The sequence below is a fragment of the Sesamum indicum genome, linkage group LG8 (genome assembly GCF_026168435.1).
Source record: "Sesamum indicum cultivar Baizhima isolate 11 linkage group LG8, ASM2616843v1, whole genome shotgun sequence".
NCBI lineage: Eukaryota > Viridiplantae > Streptophyta > Magnoliopsida > Lamiales > Pedaliaceae > Sesamum > Sesamum indicum.
In genome coordinates this window covers 16,994,359-17,014,112 of record NC_142664.1, presented here as the reverse complement: position 1 = coordinate 17,014,112, position 19,754 = coordinate 16,994,359, and the positions used below count along the sequence as shown (strand labels likewise).

The 19,754-nt window shown below is 35.3% G+C and overlaps 2 protein-coding genes across 2 annotated transcripts; one reads left to right on the top strand and one right to left on the bottom strand.

The window, feature by feature from the left end:
- Nucleotides 1-575: 575 nt before the first annotated feature.
- Nucleotides 576-1,256, bottom strand: LOC148787252 (secreted RxLR effector protein 161-like). Its single transcript, XM_088883552.1, has one exon. The coding sequence runs from the start codon at nucleotides 1,254-1,256 to the stop codon at nucleotides 576-578; it is 681 nt and encodes a 226-aa protein (XP_088739678.1).
- A 4,890-nt stretch (nucleotides 1,257-6,146) lies between these two features.
- LOC148787251 (uncharacterized) lies at nucleotides 6,147-7,604 on the top strand. The gene is made up of 4 exons (XM_088883551.1): nucleotides 6,147-6,698; nucleotides 6,821-7,049; nucleotides 7,150-7,342; nucleotides 7,439-7,604. Exons 1-4 carry the CDS (start codon nucleotides 6,147-6,149, stop codon nucleotides 7,602-7,604), a joined length of 1,140 nt encoding a protein of 379 aa, XP_088739677.1.
- The last annotated feature ends 12,150 nt before the right edge of the window (nucleotides 7,605-19,754 follow it).

The window sequence follows — 19,754 nt, the reverse complement described above, 5'->3', positions numbered from 1 at the left end:
TTCAAATCTGTGAGTTTCAACTTTGAAATTCAAATACAACAATCCCCCACAAACACATAGATTTAAACTCAAGTTTTCATGACTTGCTTTCAACAATGGTACCTCCCGGTTTGAACCACTGTCTAAGTTATCTGACGCCAGTTATCACTAGGTCAAATGGAACTAAGCCTTGAATTTAAGCCTGTGAGTGTGACAACGTCTGTCAGTAACAATAAGCCACCAGCTTTGTGTTGATCTTTAGGGTTGACACTTAGGCCATGTGTCCTGATCCTGTTCATGAATGCTTTCAGGAATAACCCAATTCCTTAGTTGCGGCCAAACAACGACATTCACTTAGTTGGGCGTCTCCAGGGATGCACTGCTAGCATCTCGTCTTTTAAAACTTGACCCCATTCAGAGATAAACTCTTACTATACTTGCAGTAGCAGCACCTTTCAGAATTTCAGGGGACAGGCTCCAGATACAAAGTATCAGTCTATTTGGTGCTCTGACATACCCTTACGACTTGTTGATACCATATTGAACCTTCTTTGTGGGATCTCCACTCAAAAGGTTGGGTTGCCATCGTAGATATATCACTCATGGGTTTTCAGTCCCATCCCCAATCTGGACTTATGAACTTGTGACAGATTCAATCCTTTCGTCAAAGGATCAGCCACATTGTCCATTGTTCCCACAAAGTCAATGCCCATTATTCTGTCTGACACTAATGCCCTTATAGACTTCAGTCTAACTTGGATGTGTTGTTTGGTCTTTTGATTGTATTTACGACTACTTACCTTTGCTATTGTGATTTGGCTATCACAATGTACAGCAATCGGTGGAAGAGGCTGACTTACAATGGGAAGTTGTGATAACAACCCAAATAGCCATTCTGCCTCGGTACCAGTCGTATCTAACGCACATAACTCGGCTTCAAACGTAGACCGGGTTATCAAAGTCTGTTTTGCAGACTTCAAGGAGACTACGCCCCCACCTAAGGTAAAAACATATCTTGAGCACCCATTACTCCCGGAGTTTTTGGCTATCCAACTAGCATCACTATATCCCTCAAGAACAGCAGGGAATTTGCCATAATGTATGGCCAGTGACACCGAGCCCTTTAAGTACCTAAGTACTCTATCCAAAGCACCCCAATGAGTTTTGTCAGGACAACTAGTGTATTTAGCCAGCTTAGAGGCAGAAAAGGAGATATCTGGTCTCGTGCCATTTGCCAGATACTGTAAGCTCCCAATAATTTGAGAATACCTTAGCATTTTTTAATAAAGCTACAGAAGGATCTTATGGGCTATGTTTGGATTCGTTTTCCACCTATTTCCAAAATTGATACAATGTTTGGGTCTTATATTTTAAATTGTTTTTGAGTATTTTACACTGTTACAGAACAACTTTATGACTGTTCACATTTCTCTGACATTACTTGGCATTTCTTTCTTCTCCATCTAACCTCCAACTATGCAGCCATCACACCCATCTCATCATTGTCCCCTTTCCTTCCCCAAGCGAGTCTGGTTTTGAGGGATGGGCCACCAGATTTTCTAACTTTTTCGCTGGTGAATCTAAGCAAGCAGCCGTAGAACACATCCGGTGATAGCTAGAAGCAAAAAGATCCAGAGGTATGACACCCTTATACGCTTCTGCTTTTTCCTGGAACCCTAAACCTTAATCTGCATCGATGTGTGCGGCTCTGATGATTTTTGAAGCAAAAAGATCAAATGGGTTTGCTGAATCGTATATGATATTTAGCCCCTTTAGTTTTCTGATGATAAACGGTGTTCCTGAGCATATAGTTCCTCTTGTAAATGCATTTTGTTCAGAGATGATGTACAAGTGTATCTGCAATTTGAAGAATTGAAATTGGTGGGAGGAGAAAGAAAGGTGCGGGGGGGGGGGGATTTTGAGGAGAGGGGTTGGTGGGTATATTAGTTTATATTTTTATTTATCAATAGTCTTTTTTTAAAATGTGAAGATTTTAATTTATTCTTTTTATAAATTATAGAAAATTAATTATGTTTTATATCTTATGATTATAAATTGTATTTATTTTATAAAATTATTGAATCTATTTGTGTGTTTTTTATTAAATTTTCTGTTGAATTATTATTAGTGTTAATTAAAGGGAATTTACTCCCAATTTGATTAGTTTATCTTAATTTAATTATATACTATATAAGTTTGTATAACTATGGCTCACTCTAATTTCTGCAACTAAATTACAGAACGTCTTCATTTCGATATTCAATTCGGCAAAAGAACGTCTTCTCTCCATCTCTGTTTTCGCAGCCATCGTCACCGTTTCGATGACCCACTGGCCGAGATGTATACCCATCAACTCTCTTCCTCAAGGCGAACATTTCGGTATTTTTCGATTCAATTTTCATCCACCTTTTCAATGTGTAGTATATTGCACCATCTTCTACATCCAAGCTTCAATTTGCCGTTGTTTGAACGCCTTACGCCAGCGAACCACCACCATTCGTTTGCCCATCGTCCGTCGAGGCCAACGGACCTTCATCCATCGAGTTTCTACAATTGTACGGCGAGATTGAGCTTCTTCACTGAAGCGCTGAACATTGCACCGCCACGGTTCTTCGCAATTGATGGTGATTTCACAAAGGTTGGCTGATTTTCTATGTATTTTCGACTAGATTCGGTTTTTTTTTTTTGTCTAATTTATTGAAATGTCTTGAATTGAATTATTGAATCAACTGTATCACCAATATTATTGCTGCAACCGAGCATGTGCGCTTTTGGTTCTTTTCTGATTTTTTATGGACATATTATCAGCTTTTCTTTTGTATATATTTACAATACTGTCAGATGTTGTGACTACAACAGTGCTCGTATACTGTACATTTATGAATACTTTGATACTTTCAAAATGTTTCACTGTTTCGTCCGTGAAACAATAATGGTGGAGAGTGTACTCCTTCCTCTATATATTAATATAACTTTAGATGACTTTTGCACTTTCTTTCTTTCTTCTCATTCGCAAACATTATACGAGATAGTCAATTTGATTACTTTGCTTGGAGTAAAGCATTGCATCGCAATTGTTTACACGCTTATTTCATTAGAGATTTTCGTTGTTGGTGAAGTTTTGTCATCCATCTAACATTGTCCTTAACGACTTTTTGTGATTAAGGTATGTATATGAATTTTTGCTTTGTGGATCTTTGTTGTATGTGTATGGATTCAATCGGGTTTATAATATTGAGATGTAATTTGCCTCTACGATATGGCTTAGTTTGCAATTTGGTTAGACTTAGTCTAAGTTGTAGAGGAGTTTATGTTTTAGAATTGATAAAGCATGCTTTTGTTGTAAATATGATGTTATTTTGCCTTCAAATGATTTGTGGATTTTGTCTATGTTGGGTTAATTCATAAATATGTGTAGCCAATATGTCTTTTTTGGTTCCGTTATGAGAGTGGTGATGGGATGTGGATTGTGCTGTGTAGTTACTTCTGCTGATTCTTCTTAAAGTTTTGTTATCAAGTTCTATAGTTCACATTAGCTGCCATTCCTTTTGAAACTCTCCGTATTATCTGGCCATCTGCACGTTTTTTAGCCCTCGATTTGTTGCTTTAATATCTTCTATTTTGCCTCTCCCATTATTGCATTTAACTTTTCTTGATTTGTTTCATTTTCAATCAATTGACCTATGCTTGCAAGAATGAAAGTTAGGGAGATAGGAGAATGGATTTGCAGATTGTATTTTTTTATGTCATAGTGTGTAAATGATGTCTGATATTCACCCATTAACTTCACTGTGGATAGCCCTTTTCTCCTAAATCCAGGTTAGGTTTGGCAAACAGTTACCCATTTTGGCAATAATCCTATACCATTGCTGCTTGGTCATATACCTGAGTCTAATCCCATAATCAAAATGTTGAGAAAATCAAATCATGTGGCTCTAAAACCATATTGACCATGAATAAATTGTTCAAGATCGTATAATTCTTAATTTATAATTTTTAAATAGACCAATTTTTGAACAAATAATATACACATGTATCTAGTAATTGGGTTTTTCCTTTTTGAATTTCTTTTTTGTTAAGGAGAAGATTAAGTCAATATTATTTATTTTAGTTGGAGGATCCGGAATGTAGAGAACAAGGCCGGCCCACGCGTTGGGGACAATCTCTTTTAGTACAAGTACAAATCGCATGCTCAGTCTTATTTGCTAATTAATTACTAACACTTATTAACCTCCTCATTTTTAATATGAAAGTCAATTGTTAAATGGTAATTTGACAATTTAAGTTTTCATAGCTAGTAAAATTTAGAGATTGTGACTAATTATATTTAAAAATTCTTATAAATTATTTTTTAAAGCTTATAATAATGAAAATTTATTTTAAAACTAAATTCTTAAATTGTTTGTGTTAAATGATATAAACAAATATTATTGCATATCTTTTTAAGGACTTCTTTTAAAAAAAAAATATATATATATATCATATACTTAAAGTTATCTTATATGATGTTTTAAACATTTATAAAATGGACAAGTACCTTCTTGCTCAATGAATTGGTAGAAATCATTGTCTGAAGGATGATTTTTTATCAAAATGTGATCAATTATTTAAGTAAAGCATATTTATGTGAGATCAATTCAAAATTCATATTAATATATTTTGTCTAGTAAAATTGTTAAGTGTTATTTTCTATTTCCTGATTAAATATTAAAACTATTTACATAGAGTTATCATGACTGAATTTTAAGAAAATGAGCATATAAAACAAATTCTGATATCATGAATTAGATAACAAATTTGAATTAATATGATTCTACAACCTTAAAATTGTTAGGAATAACAATTTGATTCAATATGATTAAAATAAAAAAAATATTATTTTTTTCGCCTCGTTGCAAAGATGCATCGGTCGGACGATATTGGTTTTTCGCATACGTCTCGCGCAGAGAAAATTCATTGGACCCAATATATGGAACGAATTTTCATCGAATTTATGCACGAAGAGTTTGTAAGCCACCGCCTGTAATCATCAACTTTTTCACCCTCTGTCTGGGCTCGAATAACCGATAGGATGAATTCGGCATTCAGCCCAAGCTATGTGTTTACCCCGGAACAACTCAAGGGTAAGCTGAACAGGATGCGTCGTGCATGGCGCCTGTTGAATGACCTTGTGAACAGGGGAACTGGGTGGGGCTGGGACTATGATCGGAACACTGTTACAGATGAGTTTGGACGTTTGGAGGAGCTCTGTCGGGTATTAACTTTTTCTATCTTAAATTTACATATAATGCGTACCCCACCTAACATCTTGTTTGACCTCTTGTAAAGAAACATTCCACGTTTGCGACGTACATAAATTGCCTAATAACTGCCTAATGTAGAAAAATTCCGAGTACAAAAAATTAGTTGAATATGGAATACCGCACTTTGACCTGTGCACCCAAATGTTCGCAAGGAACACCGCAACAGGAGGCATTGCACGGTCCTCCGCACAACCAACCCGAACAGCCCAAACTGTATCTATCGGTGACGATCATCATATGACGGGTGAGAATTCAGGCAGTCGTCGTTCACGGGAGGACTATGAAGATACAACATTCTCCGACACACAGCCGATGCCGACACCTGATGGACATTTTCCTACTCCGGGGGCACAAAGCTTTACATCACCATCTAGTAGCAAGCGCACAACAAGGCGCGGGATGAGCAAATTGCACAACAAAGTGCGAGACACTGGACAAGTTGCAAGAGTCACTGCAGGGAAAGATTGACAGAACCGGCCAAAAAGCTACGGAGGCTATCGAGCGTTGCGTAGATGAGTTGACAAAATTTAAGGATTTGCCTGACAAAATCTTCACCACAGCATTAGAGCGTTTTCATAGTCATAGCACTCGAACGATCTTCCTCCGTTTAGATGATGAGAACAAATTGCGTTGGTTGTACTCATTGGGAAAGTAACTCATGCTTGTCATTTCGGACGGTCATGGGTTAAATAGGTATTTGTGTTTTTGTTGTCCTTAATTGGTGTGTTGTCGCAATCTCCATGGGGCTGAACATCCATACTCTGTTACTTTAATTATTCGTTAGTTTATTATGATTGTTGATGTTTATTATCTCAACTTGAGATCGCATATTGTCTTTATTTTTAAACATTCAAATGCAGAACCATGGCGAGTACGAGTGATAGAGCTGCTGAGTACACACATACCTCCGGTGACAGCCTGGGGACACCCGGGACTCCAGGAAGCAACGAATCTACTGTCCCTGAAGAGTTTTATGCTTTTAAAGATTTGATATGCCCGGAGTTGTTTAGAGAGACTGTGCCTCGTAACACTAGTGCATTGCAAGGCGAAGAATGGGTAACCGAGATAATGACAACCCCACACACTGGCAGGTTTTACCACAATATTCGCATGACAAAAGCATGCTTCTATGCATTAGTTGATGCGTTAACATCTAGGGGATTGCTGCCTCATGGTCAGACCTCGAGAGTTAGCTCTATTGAGGAGGTTGCACTCTTCATGCAGACGGTCGGCATGCATAAACGACAACGCGACAATATGGAGCGATTCCAATACTCACTTGAGACTATTCACCGTAGATTCCATCGGGTGCTTTCTGCATTGTGCGCTATGGCACCCGAACTAATCACTCGCCCCAATTTTACAGACACTCATCCAAGGGTGGCTAGCAATCCAGATTTCTACCCATACTTTAAGGTACAAGTTGTATCATCATGGGTCTATTAGAGTCCGTCTTGCATTGTTGACTATTTACTTAGCAATTAATCCATAAAACTATTCTCCATTCGCACTTTAATATTTTTTTCAATGAACCATAGGATTGTGTCGGAGCGATGGACGGTACTTTGGTGCCTGCATGGGTCCCGCAGATAGATCAAAATCGATATCGATCTCGTAAAGGGCGACTAGCACAGAACATTTCGGCTATCTGTGACTTCGATATGAATTTTACGTACGTATATGCTGGGTGGGAAGGGAGTGCGGCTGATGCCCGTGTCTTGAACCATGCTATATCACAGGACCCAACTTTCCCTTTTCCTCCAAATGGTGAGTAAACTAGTTAACACAATTCCATTGTACACCATTCAAATGGGGACTAGCAATTCTTATATTATCAATTTTGATGTTGCTTTATGAAGTACTGCAGGCAAGTATTATCTAGTGGATGCTGGATTTACAAACTACCAATGTTTTCTTGCGCCTTACCGAGGTACTAGATACCACCTAGCCGAGTATAGGGGTCATGGTCGCCGATACCATACCCCACAGGACCTATTTAACCATGCCCATTCTCGTTTGCGAAATGTAATTGAGCGTTGTTTTGGAGCACTGAAGAAGCGGTTTCCACTATTGCAGTGGGGGATGCCGAGTTACCTTCTTTAGCACCAAGTGGATTTAGTTATCGCATGTTGTACACTTCACAACTTCATCCGTAGGTTCAGTCATGATGACATCATTTTCAACGAACTAGAAGATGAAATTCCTCCTGATATGGATGCATTTTACCGTAGAGGACATCCTACCATGACTGAATTAGAAGCACAACGCATATTCCGCGACAACATAGCGATACAGATGTGGGCATCTTATAATCAAACGTAGGCATTGATATACATAAAGTAATTACATCCGGATGTAATGTTAATGTGCAACTTTTGACTAGCGTGTAACAAGTAACAAATGAGGATTATGAGTACAAATTGGTTAGAGCAGTTACATTCAGCCCAGTGTACTACCTTTAAATATGTTCGACATATAGTTTAGATGTTCGTAAGAATTTAATTATGATATCAACTCGATGTATACATGTTTTATATTTTATACTCTTAGATTAGATGTTTGAAACCTGAGCATAAACCAAACCAACGACATTGCTTACATAATTATTCTTGTTAACATTCTTTTCACAATGGTATGAGTATCTATTTTGCAGGCATGGCATATCGCAAATACTTGGAGCGGGCTGGCTTTCCATAGGAGGAGCATTGGACATTAAACATTGAGCAGCGCTTAATGTGGATGATCGTTGACGACAACACTCGGGTCCCCATAAGAGATGATCATCGTGCGGAGGCACACATGTCTCAGTGGGTTCGTGCATTACGACGGCACTTTGGGTATCATTACACACGAGATCAGGTCCGTCTGAAATTTTATGAATTGAAGGAGCGTTTTCGTCAGTTCCACGAAATCACTCAAATACCAGGGATTTATTATGACGTTGAAATATTTTGTATGGATTTTCCTGACGAGCTACGACCACATATGACACGGAATATGACAACTGCCATATTCAATAATTGCAACCTAACAACTGCCATTTTCAAATTAATAATTATTTTTCAATAATCGATTGTCAATATGAACCTGTTGTAGATATACCCGTTGGCTAGATGATACTACCAGTACCCAGAGCCTCATTACCTCAGCATGCTCGAGATATGGGGCCCAATTAGACTGCCGCTTGGTCCAACAGAGGTGCATAGTGATGGGGGGCATAGCCAGAGTAGTAATGCACTGCGTAGTTTTGTGAGAGGTGGCGAAGATGCCCCCATTATCATCTCGGGATCCACTGCAGCAACGAACCAAACGCATACCCATATTGCCAGTTGGGATGTAGTGGAACAGGTAGCTCGTGGGGATGGTGGCCCACGATTGGCGCGCAATATTTCATTAGCGCCACGTCGAAGTCTGGACATGGGTTCTGGAGTTGGCGGGATTGGATCATGGATAGATTACATTCGTCGCTTTGGCGTACAATCCGACCGTGGATGCCATTCGCATAGTGAGGGAGACAGTACAGCACGCTCACGGCGACCACAAGAAATTCCACCACGGCGACGTGACGGTCCTTAAGTATTAGTGGTATTGTTGTTTAATATGTGAACCAGTCACTTGTTGTCATATGTTAATTATGAAGTTAACGGGAATATGATTGTGTGCGTCTTTTATCATTCAATGACTGATGTGAACTGATTATCGTAGTTTAATTGAACACTACTCCGTATTAATTCAAAATATATTTTCCGAACCATTGCAATATGTAGTTATAAATTTTAATTAGTTAATACTGGATTATGTGGATCTTCAAAATTATAAAAAATGAAGGTTGCATTGGAGGGTTGATTTACATGTTAAACATTTGTATTTGATTTTTAAATACAAATATATTTATTTCAATCACTTAATATTTTGTACGTAATATTTTTCTACATCATTGAAATAATTAGAAAATTTTAAAAAAAATAAAATAATATGTCAATTCTACACGATTAATTCATATAATACATTATTTCAATAATGTATTTAAATTTTTCACCTCGTATAGAACGTTTAACAAAAATATTATTAATGGATTACTAGAGTGCATTTAATTATTTATAAAAGTGTATTTATGTGAATTTTATATTTTCATTTTCGTATAAATATAATTAGAAAATACTATTTATTTTAATCCACACACAACTAAATAAATTATATATATATTCATACATACATATATATATATATAAATATATATAAAAGAGACATGATTTGACAATGAATAGTACTTCCTGTCTCCTACTAACCAACATCAAACATACAATACTTATTTTATATTATCTCTAAAAACAAATCCAAACATATACACTATCTCTAACTTACACTTATTTATCTCTATTTTTCTCTCTCTATCTCCACAAATCACACCAAAACAAGTTAAAAACAAAACCAAACATAATGATGGTGTTTTAACAATTCTACTGTTTTGATAACCAAATTTCTCAATTATCTTCTCAACATAATGAGATTGAGAAATGGCTATCCCATCAGTTGACCGAGTCAACTTGATGCCAAGAATCACATTAGCCTCACCCATATCCTTCATTTCAAACTTATTTTTCAAAAATGACTTGGTTTCGGTAATAATATCTAGGCATGATCCTATTAACAGAATATCATCCACATACAGGCACGGAATTATCTTTTTATCTCCTTTAACCTTGTAGTATATACATTTATCATTCTCATTTACAGTGAAGCCAAATGCAAGAATAGTTTTATCAAACTTTTCATGCCACTGTTTGGGTGCTTGTTTAAGTCCATATAGAGACTTAACAAGTTTACAAACTTTGTGCTCGTTACCATGAGCTACAAACCCCTCAGGCTGATCCATGTAAATTTGTTCCTCGAGTTCACCATACGAGAAGGCTATTTTCACATCCATCTGGTGAATCGGGAGATTATACACCGAAGCAAGTGCTATAAGCACTCGGATTGTAGTCAATCGAGCTACCGGAGAATAGGTATCGAAATAGTCTATTCCCTCCTTTTGTTTAAACCCTTTAGCCACCAATCTGGCTTTAAACTTATCTATGGTCCCATCAGGTTTCAGTTTTCTTTTAAAAATCCACTTACACCCAATAGTAGTACACCTCGAAGGAGACCGACTAGCACCCACGTTCCATTGGAAACAATAGAGTCCATCTCACTTTTGACAGCTTCTTTCCACTGCTTGGCTTCTGAAGAAGCCATAGCATCTTTGAAAGTTATTGGATCATCCTCGATGTTGTAAGTGACAAAGTCACTTCCAAAATCCTTGACGATCCTAGCTCTCTTACTCCGTCTAGGTTCATCTGACTCCTCATGAGTCTGATTAGAACTACTAGGACTAACCCCCACATTTGACATCTTTTCCACATGTTTAGGAATAGATGAGGAGGCAAGTGAATCATCAAGCGAAACATTTGAAGGTATTCTTGTTTTTAAAGGAAATACATCTTCTAGGAATACATCGACTACTGTGTTGACCTCAATGCCAGGAATTTCTGATTTAATAACCAGAAATCTTAAGGCATAACTTGTCTCCACATAGCCCAAGAACATGGCATCAACAGTCTTAGGACCCAATTTCTTTCGTTTGTGTTCCGGGATCAGCACTTTTGCTAGGCACCCCCACACTCGAAAGTATTTGAGACTTGGTTTCCTACCTTTCCACAACTCAAAAGGAGTACTCGTATTGTGTTTCAGAGGGACTCTATTCAGAATATGGTAAGCCGTATTCAAAGCCTCGCCCCACAAATACTTTGGTAACCCGGAGGTTAGTAGGAGACTGTTAATTATGTCTTTGAATGTTCTATTCTTTCGTTCAGCCATTCCATTAGACGAAGGGGAATAAGGGGGAGTCTCTTCATGAATAATGCCAAAAGTTTGACAATATTCATTGAACTTACTCGACTCATACTCTCCTCCTCTATCGGACCTTAGTCTTTTAAGTTTCTTACCAGTTTGGGTTTCTGCTTCATTTTTAAACAAAATAAATTTGTCTAAGGCTTCATCCTTATTTTTCATGAGAAACACATAACAGTATCTACTGCAATATAACGTTTGTGGTCCCTGGTCAAAACTCCACTGAACTCACAAATATCAGTGTGAACTAAATCAAGTATTTTCGAATCCCTATCAACTGTCTAATAGGATTTCCTAACTTGTTTAGCTTCTACACAAACTTGGCATTTGTGATTTCGCTCAATATTTTGACTAGGAATTAAATTCAAATTCATCATTCGTTTGATCGAATTGAAATTTAAATGACGTAACCTACTATGCCACAGAGTAGAAGATTCAACATTCAATATAATAGAATCAGAAATATCAATTTTATTATTATCAACTCGAACTTTGAACAAGCCATCGTCTAAGTAGCCTTTACCAACAAAAATACCAAATTGCTGAATTACAACTTTATTAAACTTGAAAACCAATTCATATCCCTCCCTAACTATTACAGAACCACTAATAATATTTCTTCTGACAGTGGGTACATGATGAACTCTTTTTAGCGACAGAATGCGTCCTGAAGGAAACTTCAAGTCCACGCTTCCTATCCCAAGTACTTCAGCTGTACTGGAGTTCCCCATGCTTACTCTCCTTCCATTGATGGCCTGATAAGACACAAAGAGAGATTTATCAGCACAAACGTGCACATTCGCTCCAGTGTCAATCCACCAATCATATGGTTCGTAAATAGTCAAGAGTTCGGGTTGTACAGATACATACCCATCAGTTGTTCCTGAGGTGCTAGCACCGCTAGAACCTCCCACAACTATGTTGACAACTGCCTGCCCAGTCTTAGCCTTTTTATTAGGACAAAGCTTGCCCAGTGTCCAACCTGCCCACAGTTCCAAAATGGTTTGTTTGCTTTTGGTTTCTTATTTTTGGAGGTCTTGCTTTTATTGATGGCTTTCGAGTTCGTGTTAATCTTATTCACTTTCTGTTTCCCCACTATAAGATTGGCCCTTGGTTGATGTTCAACAGGCATCTTGTGCGTTTGATTTCTATGTTCTTTCTCATTGCTGATAGCAATCATAAGATCATCCAGAGACAATGTCCCTTTCTGATGCTTGAGTGTCATGCCAAAATTTTCCCAAGATTTGGGAAATTTGTCCACAATGGACATTACCAGAAACTTCTCAGGAAGTTTCATCTCAACATCAGCCAGAGCATGCTCAAGGTTGATAATCTCATGAGTCTGTTCAGTTATAGACCGGTCCTCAATCATTTGATACCTCATGAACTTGGAAACAGAATACTTTCCGAGCCCTTGCTCTTCAGTATTATATTTCCGATCCAACTCATCCCACAGAGACTTAACAGTGTAAGAATTGGAACAATAGACATCGAAGAGCATATTTGACAGGGCTGACAAAATCGCTCCTCTGCCTATTTGATCCCTTTCTGTCCACTGCGCTATCTCAGCAGTTTTGGGATCGATATCAGTAGGTTCAGGTCTGATCACCTGAATCACTGACAAAAGTCCTTTCATCGTCAACCAAATTTTCATTCGCTGTTGCCAGCATTTGAAAAATTGGCCCGAAAACTTATCCGGTAAACCGGTCAAGTCGACCTTTTGTGTGATCGGAATTGCAACAGAAATCGGCTCGGCCATCTTTAGTATTTTAGGAAACTAAAACTAACGTTTTAAATAAAGAGTTGAAAAATAGCGTTTTCTAAAACAGTTCCAACAACAAAATCCGATTTTTTTTTCAAAACCTGTATATTTTCTTCAAGATTGTTGGTAAAATAATTTGATTACAAGTAATCAAAACGACGTTTTGAAATAGTACAATTGGATTTTAGAAATCAAAAACAATAAAACCACGTTGGAACAAGTAAGATAAAGCAATCAGAAACGCTATTTACGACAAGAAATTTAAATCGAAAACTTACAACGAGAATTGTATCGTAACAATTCTCAGTCCAATTAAAGTCATCAACTTAATCGAATCGCAGAATAGCTACTTGCCTTGAAGAAAATATACGCCCCTTATCAGCAGTGCACCGGGTTCAACGTAATTTCTCCTAGGATAAGACGGTTACAGTCTTTCGATTTTAGCACTATACTGAAAAAACACCTCGAACAAACACTTAGAAGCTTGTTACCGAAACTAAGTTCAAATTTCTCAAAGTATTGGAAGAGAAACCGAGGGAGATTGTTTCAAAATAGAGAAGAACAAGAAACTTGAAACTTGTGTTTTATTTTTGTGTGTGTCTGCAAATGAGAAATGTATGGCTATATATAGGCATGGCCAAGACCCACTACTAAATGTAGCAATTAAAATGAGACATGAATGCCTTCAATTCTCATTTGAAACAGCCATGAACGGCCAAATATTTTTCTGTAACAGCAATGCCTGATAATGGCCATAATGAGAGAAATAAACTTGAAACTTGAGTTTTATTTTTGTGTGTGTCTGCAAATGAGAAATGTATGGCTATATATAGGCATGGCCAAGACCCACTACTAAATGTAGCAATTAAAATGAGACATGAATGCCTTCAATTCTCATTTGAAACAACCATGAACGGCCAAATATTTTTCTGTAATAGCAATGCCTGATAATGGCCATAATGAGAGAAATTGATTTCCTCTTCAAATCTGAGTTTCAATGTTGAAATTCAAATACAACAGCAGCTGCCCATTGTAATAGGTTTTAAAGAAACAACCATCCAGGGCAACGAGTGGCCTGCAACCATTTAAAAAACTTTTTTTAAAGTGCCCAATGACTTACATATATACATTTTATCAAAGTTTGGTGGATCTAAACCCTCAACTATCTTAATAATCGGCATGCTGCCAAGTTAAATGTCCTGAATATCTCACAATAATCCCATAGTTTTTCATATTGAGCAGAATCTTTCCCTCTAATTTTTTCAAGTATCTCCCTTCTAGCCTTTTGGACTTTTTGCTTACTCACTTCATCATTGGATTTCTTAAAATTGATCCTTTCAACTGTTGAAGGGGAATATTTTGATGGTCTCTAATTGCAGATTCCATCCTTTTGGAAAGATATGATGCTTTTGCAAATTCGTTATCATATGTTCTGGTATATATGTGCACTCCTTGTATGCATTTGATTTGAAATTCATCTTTTATTATTAGAGAGGCATGAATCCTCCAATTACAATCCTCAAATTTGCATTTTGCAGTCACCTTTGATTTCTCTCTCTTCTTTTTTTTTATTTATGCATTCAATATTAAACCCTTTCCTAATGCACCAATCTCTCTAAGCCACCCTAAATGTTTTGCATTATGAAATTTCATCCCAACAACTAATTCACATGTCTTTCTGTTTGTGGATTCTTTAGAAAAAAAATCATGTTTTGATTGTAAATCTTCATTATTAGAATTAGGCAAGTTTTCAAGTTCATCACTAAACCAGTTTTCATTTTCTTCATCAATTTAGATTGAAATTCTGGTTTTTTCATTTTTTTCTTTATTACCTTTCTCGGTTTGTGGATTAAATCTCTTTTACTTGGGTTCTTGTTCAAGAATATATTATCATCACTTGATACTTCAAGGTCTTCTAAAATAAAATTTGGGGTTTCACTATTACTTGCGGCCTGATTAGGCTGTTGATAGTTCTTATAGGAAGAATCATCAAATTCTGATAAAGACTGATTTTCAACGTAATCATTTTTCTTTTGCCTTTATCAAGCCTAAAATTTTTCAGTTTGAAAATCTTCAGTCTAAAAATATTCAATCTAGAAATTTTTAGGCTGAAAATTTTCCATTTGAACTTGCTCATGTGCCTCCCCCTCCTTCATTACTATTTGATCTTCACCTTCTACACCACCCTCATAATTGCCACCCTCACCCTCATTATTCAGCCTTTTCCCAACACCGTCACACACAAATCATATTCCATCCTAACCCTGCCCCTGCCCCTCACAATTCATCATTTTCCTAACACCCTGAAGCTCAAACCCAGCCTATCACCACCCACAAGAACACTGTAATCTAAATCATCTTAAAAATTAACCCCATCTAGCAACTACATAATTTCTTCCTCATGTTGATTGGAAACATTACCCCTTTATCTAGTACATGAATGGGCTCACAATCACTTTCTTCTACATATATTTCAATAGAGACATCTAACCCTCTATATTGATTCTCTAAATCATATATGTCAATGTCAGGGCATTCATTGTTAATACGCCTTAGACCTAATTTTAATGGTAATCCTAAAACTTTATAGTAAAAGTCCATTGTGCCTTTTCTTACCATCATATTGGGCATACATGTTTCTTAATTCATATAAACTTACAAAATCAATATATATCCCATCAAATACCTTTCTTTGCCCCTTACATATCTGGATTTATTATCATCTATAGATCTACCATCATACCAAAAGTGTATATCATGAAATTCAGCACTCTGCACATAGAGGAAAATAAAAAAATACAAACACACTCAGTACATCATTACAGGGGTGAATTATTAACACGGGGAGGGGGTTGATTAATTAATAGAACAAGAGGGACCACATTTCAAACCACAATCATAAACAGAATAAAACAAGGACCACTGTTCACTATTTAATATCTATTCCTAGGAAATCATATCTCAAATCCAATATATAATCAACAAACAATCATGTACACAAAATGTTATTAAATAATTCTATAAAAATTATGTTTGACCCCAAAAATATAAAAACATGGAATGGGCCTAAAACTGTATAAGTAAAGAAGTCAAAGTAAACTAGGAATGTGGATAAATCTATATAAAACATTAAATAATTTAAACAGAAAACAGACCGTCATAGTACAAATCCAAATGCCAAGTTTTTGTTTTGTCTTCTTGTCAAACTTGCCATATAAAATAACCAGCATAAGTCCTTCATTCGAGTTCTTTTAAGAAAACAATTAAAAATTACAATAAAATAAGCCAAATGCAAAACTAACCTTGTATATCATCACTGAGCAGTATTGGTATATTTTCTAAGCTAAATAAAAACCGCATTTTAGGATTAAAGAAAAAATACATAAAATTGCTAAAATTTTAACTCTCTCCAAATTTCAAGAAACATGACCCAAAAGTTTGCCGAAATTCTAGTATTTGTATGATAAATTTTTTAAACTGAATAAAAACTACATGTTAGGATGAAAGAAAAATAAACTTGCTTTTATAAAATGTGTAAAACATCTAAAATTTTGACTATTTCAAAATTCTATAAAACTTGACGGAAAAGTAGGCCGAAACCATAGCATTTGGATGGTAAATTTTCTAAGCTAAATTAACACTACATGTTAGAATGAAAGGGAATAAATTTGTTTTACTAAAAACGTGTAAAACTGCTAAAATTTGAACTATCTCAAAAGTCCAACAACTTGACCCAAAACTAGGTCTAAACCGCAGCACATTTGTGGTAAATTTTCTAAGCTAAATAAGCACTATATGATAGGATGAAAGAAAAATAAACTTGCTTTAGTAAAAACTTTTAAAACTGTTAAAATTTCAACTATGTCAGAATTTCATGAAAAATGACCTAAAAGTAGGCGTAAACCCTAGGACTAGTATCGTAATGTTTCTAAGATAAATAAGCACTACATGTTAGGATAAAAATGAAATAAACTTGTTTTAATAAAAACACATAAAACAAACAAAATTTCGACTATCTCAAGATTACATAAAACTTGACCGAAATATAGGCCCAAACCATAGCATTTGGTTGGTGAATTTCCTAAGCTAAACAAGCACTTACATGTTAGGCTAAAAGGAAAATAAACTTGCTTTACAAAAAACGCGTAAAACTGCTAAAATTTGGACTGTCTCAGAAGTCCAACAAACTTGGCACAAAGTAGGCCTAACCTAGCATTTGTATGGTAAATTTTCTAAGCTAAATAAACACTATATGTTAGGATGAAAGAGAAATAAACTTGCTTTAATTGAAACGCCTAAAATTGTTCAAAATTTGGATTGTGTCAAGATTAAATAAAACATGGCCGAAATGTAGGCTTAAACCCTAGCACTTGTACAGTAAATTTCCTAAAGTAAATAAGCACTACATTTTAGGATGAATGAAAACAAATTGCTTTATTAAAAATGTGTAAAAGTGCTAAAACTTATCTTGTCTTAGAATTTTACGAAATTTGACCAAAGGTAGGTCTACACCCTAACATTTGTATGGTAAATTTTCTAAACTAAATAAAAATTATATGGTAGGATGATTGGGAAATAAAACTTGTTTTAGTAAAAACACGTAAAACTGCTAAAATTTCGACTATCTTAGAATTCCACGTAACTTGACCCAAAGGTAGGCCTAAAACCTAGCATTTATATGGTAAAGAAGAACGACATGTTTGGATGAGAGGAAAATAAACTTACTTTAATAAAAACATGTAAAACTGCTAAAGTTTTGATTCCACCAGAATTTCACGAAAGTTGACCCAAAAGTAGGACTAAACTCTAGAGAATGTATTATAAATATTCTAAGCTACATAAGAACTACATGGTAGAAAGAAAGGAAAATAAACTTGTTTTAATTAAAACGCTTAAAACTGCTAAAATTTCGACTCTCCAAGTAGGCCAAAACCCTAGTATTTATATTCTAAATTTTCTAATTAAATAATAACTATATGTTAGGACGAAAGAAAAATAAATTTGCTTCAATAAAAACATGTAAAACAACTAAAATTTTGATTGTTTCAGATTATATAGAACTTGACCCAAAAGTAAGCCCAAACCATAGCATTTGGATGGTATGTTTTTCTAAACTAAATAAGCACTATATGTTAGGATGAAAGGGAAACAAACTTGCCTTACTAGAAACGTGTAAAACTGCTAAACTTTCAACTCTCTCAGAATTCGGCAAAACTTGATCCGATACTCTAGCATTTGTATGGTAAATTTTCTAAGCTAAATATAAACTGCATGTTAGGATGAAAGCAAAACAAACTTGCTTTACTAAAAATGCTTAAAACTGCTATAATATGGACTATCACAGAATTTCACGAAGCTTCACCCAGAAGTAGGCCTAACCCCTACCAATTGTATTGCAAATTTTCTAAGCTAAATAAGCACTGCATTAATTTTAGGATGTAGAAAAACAAACTTGCTTTAATAAAAATGCTTAAAACTGTTAAAATTTCATTTGTGTCAGAATTTCATGAAAAATGACCCAAAAATAGGCGTAAATCCTAGGACTTGTATCGGAAAGTTTCTTAAATAAGAACTACATGTTTGGATGAGAATTAGACAACCTTGCTTTGATAAAAACGCATAAAACTGCTAAAGTTTCGACTATCACAGTACTCCGTGAAACAAAGGTTAAACACTAGCTTTTCTATTGTAAATTTCTAAGCTAAATAAAAACTACATGGTAGAACGAAAGAAAAATAAACTTGCTTTAATAAAAACGCTTAAAATTTCTAAAAATTCGGCTCTCTTAGAATTCTAGGAAACTTGACACAAAAGTAGGCGTAAACCCTAAAATTTGTAATGTAAATTTTCTAAGCTAAATAAGAATTACATGGTAGGATGAAGGAAAAATAAATTATATTAATAAAAACGCGTAAAACTGCTAAACTTTGAACTATTTTAAAATTTCAAAAAAATTGACTCAAAAGTATGCCTAAATCCTAGCATTTGTTTGGTAGATTTTCTATGCTAAGTAAGAAGTACATATTTTGATGAAATGAAAATAAACTTGTTTAAACTGCTAAAATTTTGGCTCTCTTACAATTCCACGTAACATGAAGCAAAAGTAGGCCTAAACTCTAGCATTAGTATGATATATTTCCTAAGCTAAATAACAACTACATTGCAGGATGAAACGAAAATAAACTTTTCTTTAATCAAAACACGTAAAACTGCTAAAATTTGACCCAAGAGTAGGTCCAAAACCCTAGCATTTTGTATCGTAAATTTTATATAAATAAGCATTCCATGTTACGAGGAAAGAAAAATAATTTTGCTTTAATAAAAAAGTATAAACCTGCTAAAATGTCTACTGCCTTAGAATTCCAATAAAGTTAACACAAATATATATAAGCCTAAATTCTCGCATTTCTATGGTAAATTTTCTAAGTTAAACAAACACTTCATGTTAGGATTAAAGAGAAATAAACTTGGTTTAATTAAAACATTTAAAACTGTTAAAATTTCGACTCTCTTAGAATTCCTTCAAACTTAACCCAAAAGTAGGCCGAAACCCTAACATTTGTATGGTAAATTTTCTAAGCTATAAAAGCACTACATGTTAGGATGAAAGAAAAATAAAATTGCTTTAATAAAAATGCGCAAAATTGCTAAAATTTGGATTAATGCAGAATTCCACGAGACTTGACCTAAAAGTAGGCCTAAACCAAAGTATTTATGTGCTAAATTTCCTAAGCTAAAAAAGAACTATTTGTTTGGATGAGAGGGAAATAAACTTGCTTAATTTAATAAAAATGCATAAAATTGCTAAAATTTCGATTATC

Bases quoted from the DNA above. Each gene is read 5' to 3' on its own strand.
- LOC148787252 (XM_088883552.1), bottom strand. From the start codon at position 1,256: ATGCTAAGGTATTCTCAAATTATTGGGAGCTTACAGTATCTGGCAAAT.
- LOC148787251 (XM_088883551.1), top strand. From the start codon at position 6,147: ATGGCGAGTACGAGTGATAGAGCTGCTGAGTACACACATACCTCCGGT. The intron at 7,050-7,149 runs GTGAGTAAACTA...GAAGTACTGCAG, and splicing joins TTTCCCTTTTCCTCCAAATG to GCAAGTATTATCTAGTGGAT. The intron at 7,343-7,438 runs GTTTCCACTATT...CTTCATCCGTAG, and splicing joins TTTGGAGCACTGAAGAAGCG to GTTCAGTCATGATGACATCA.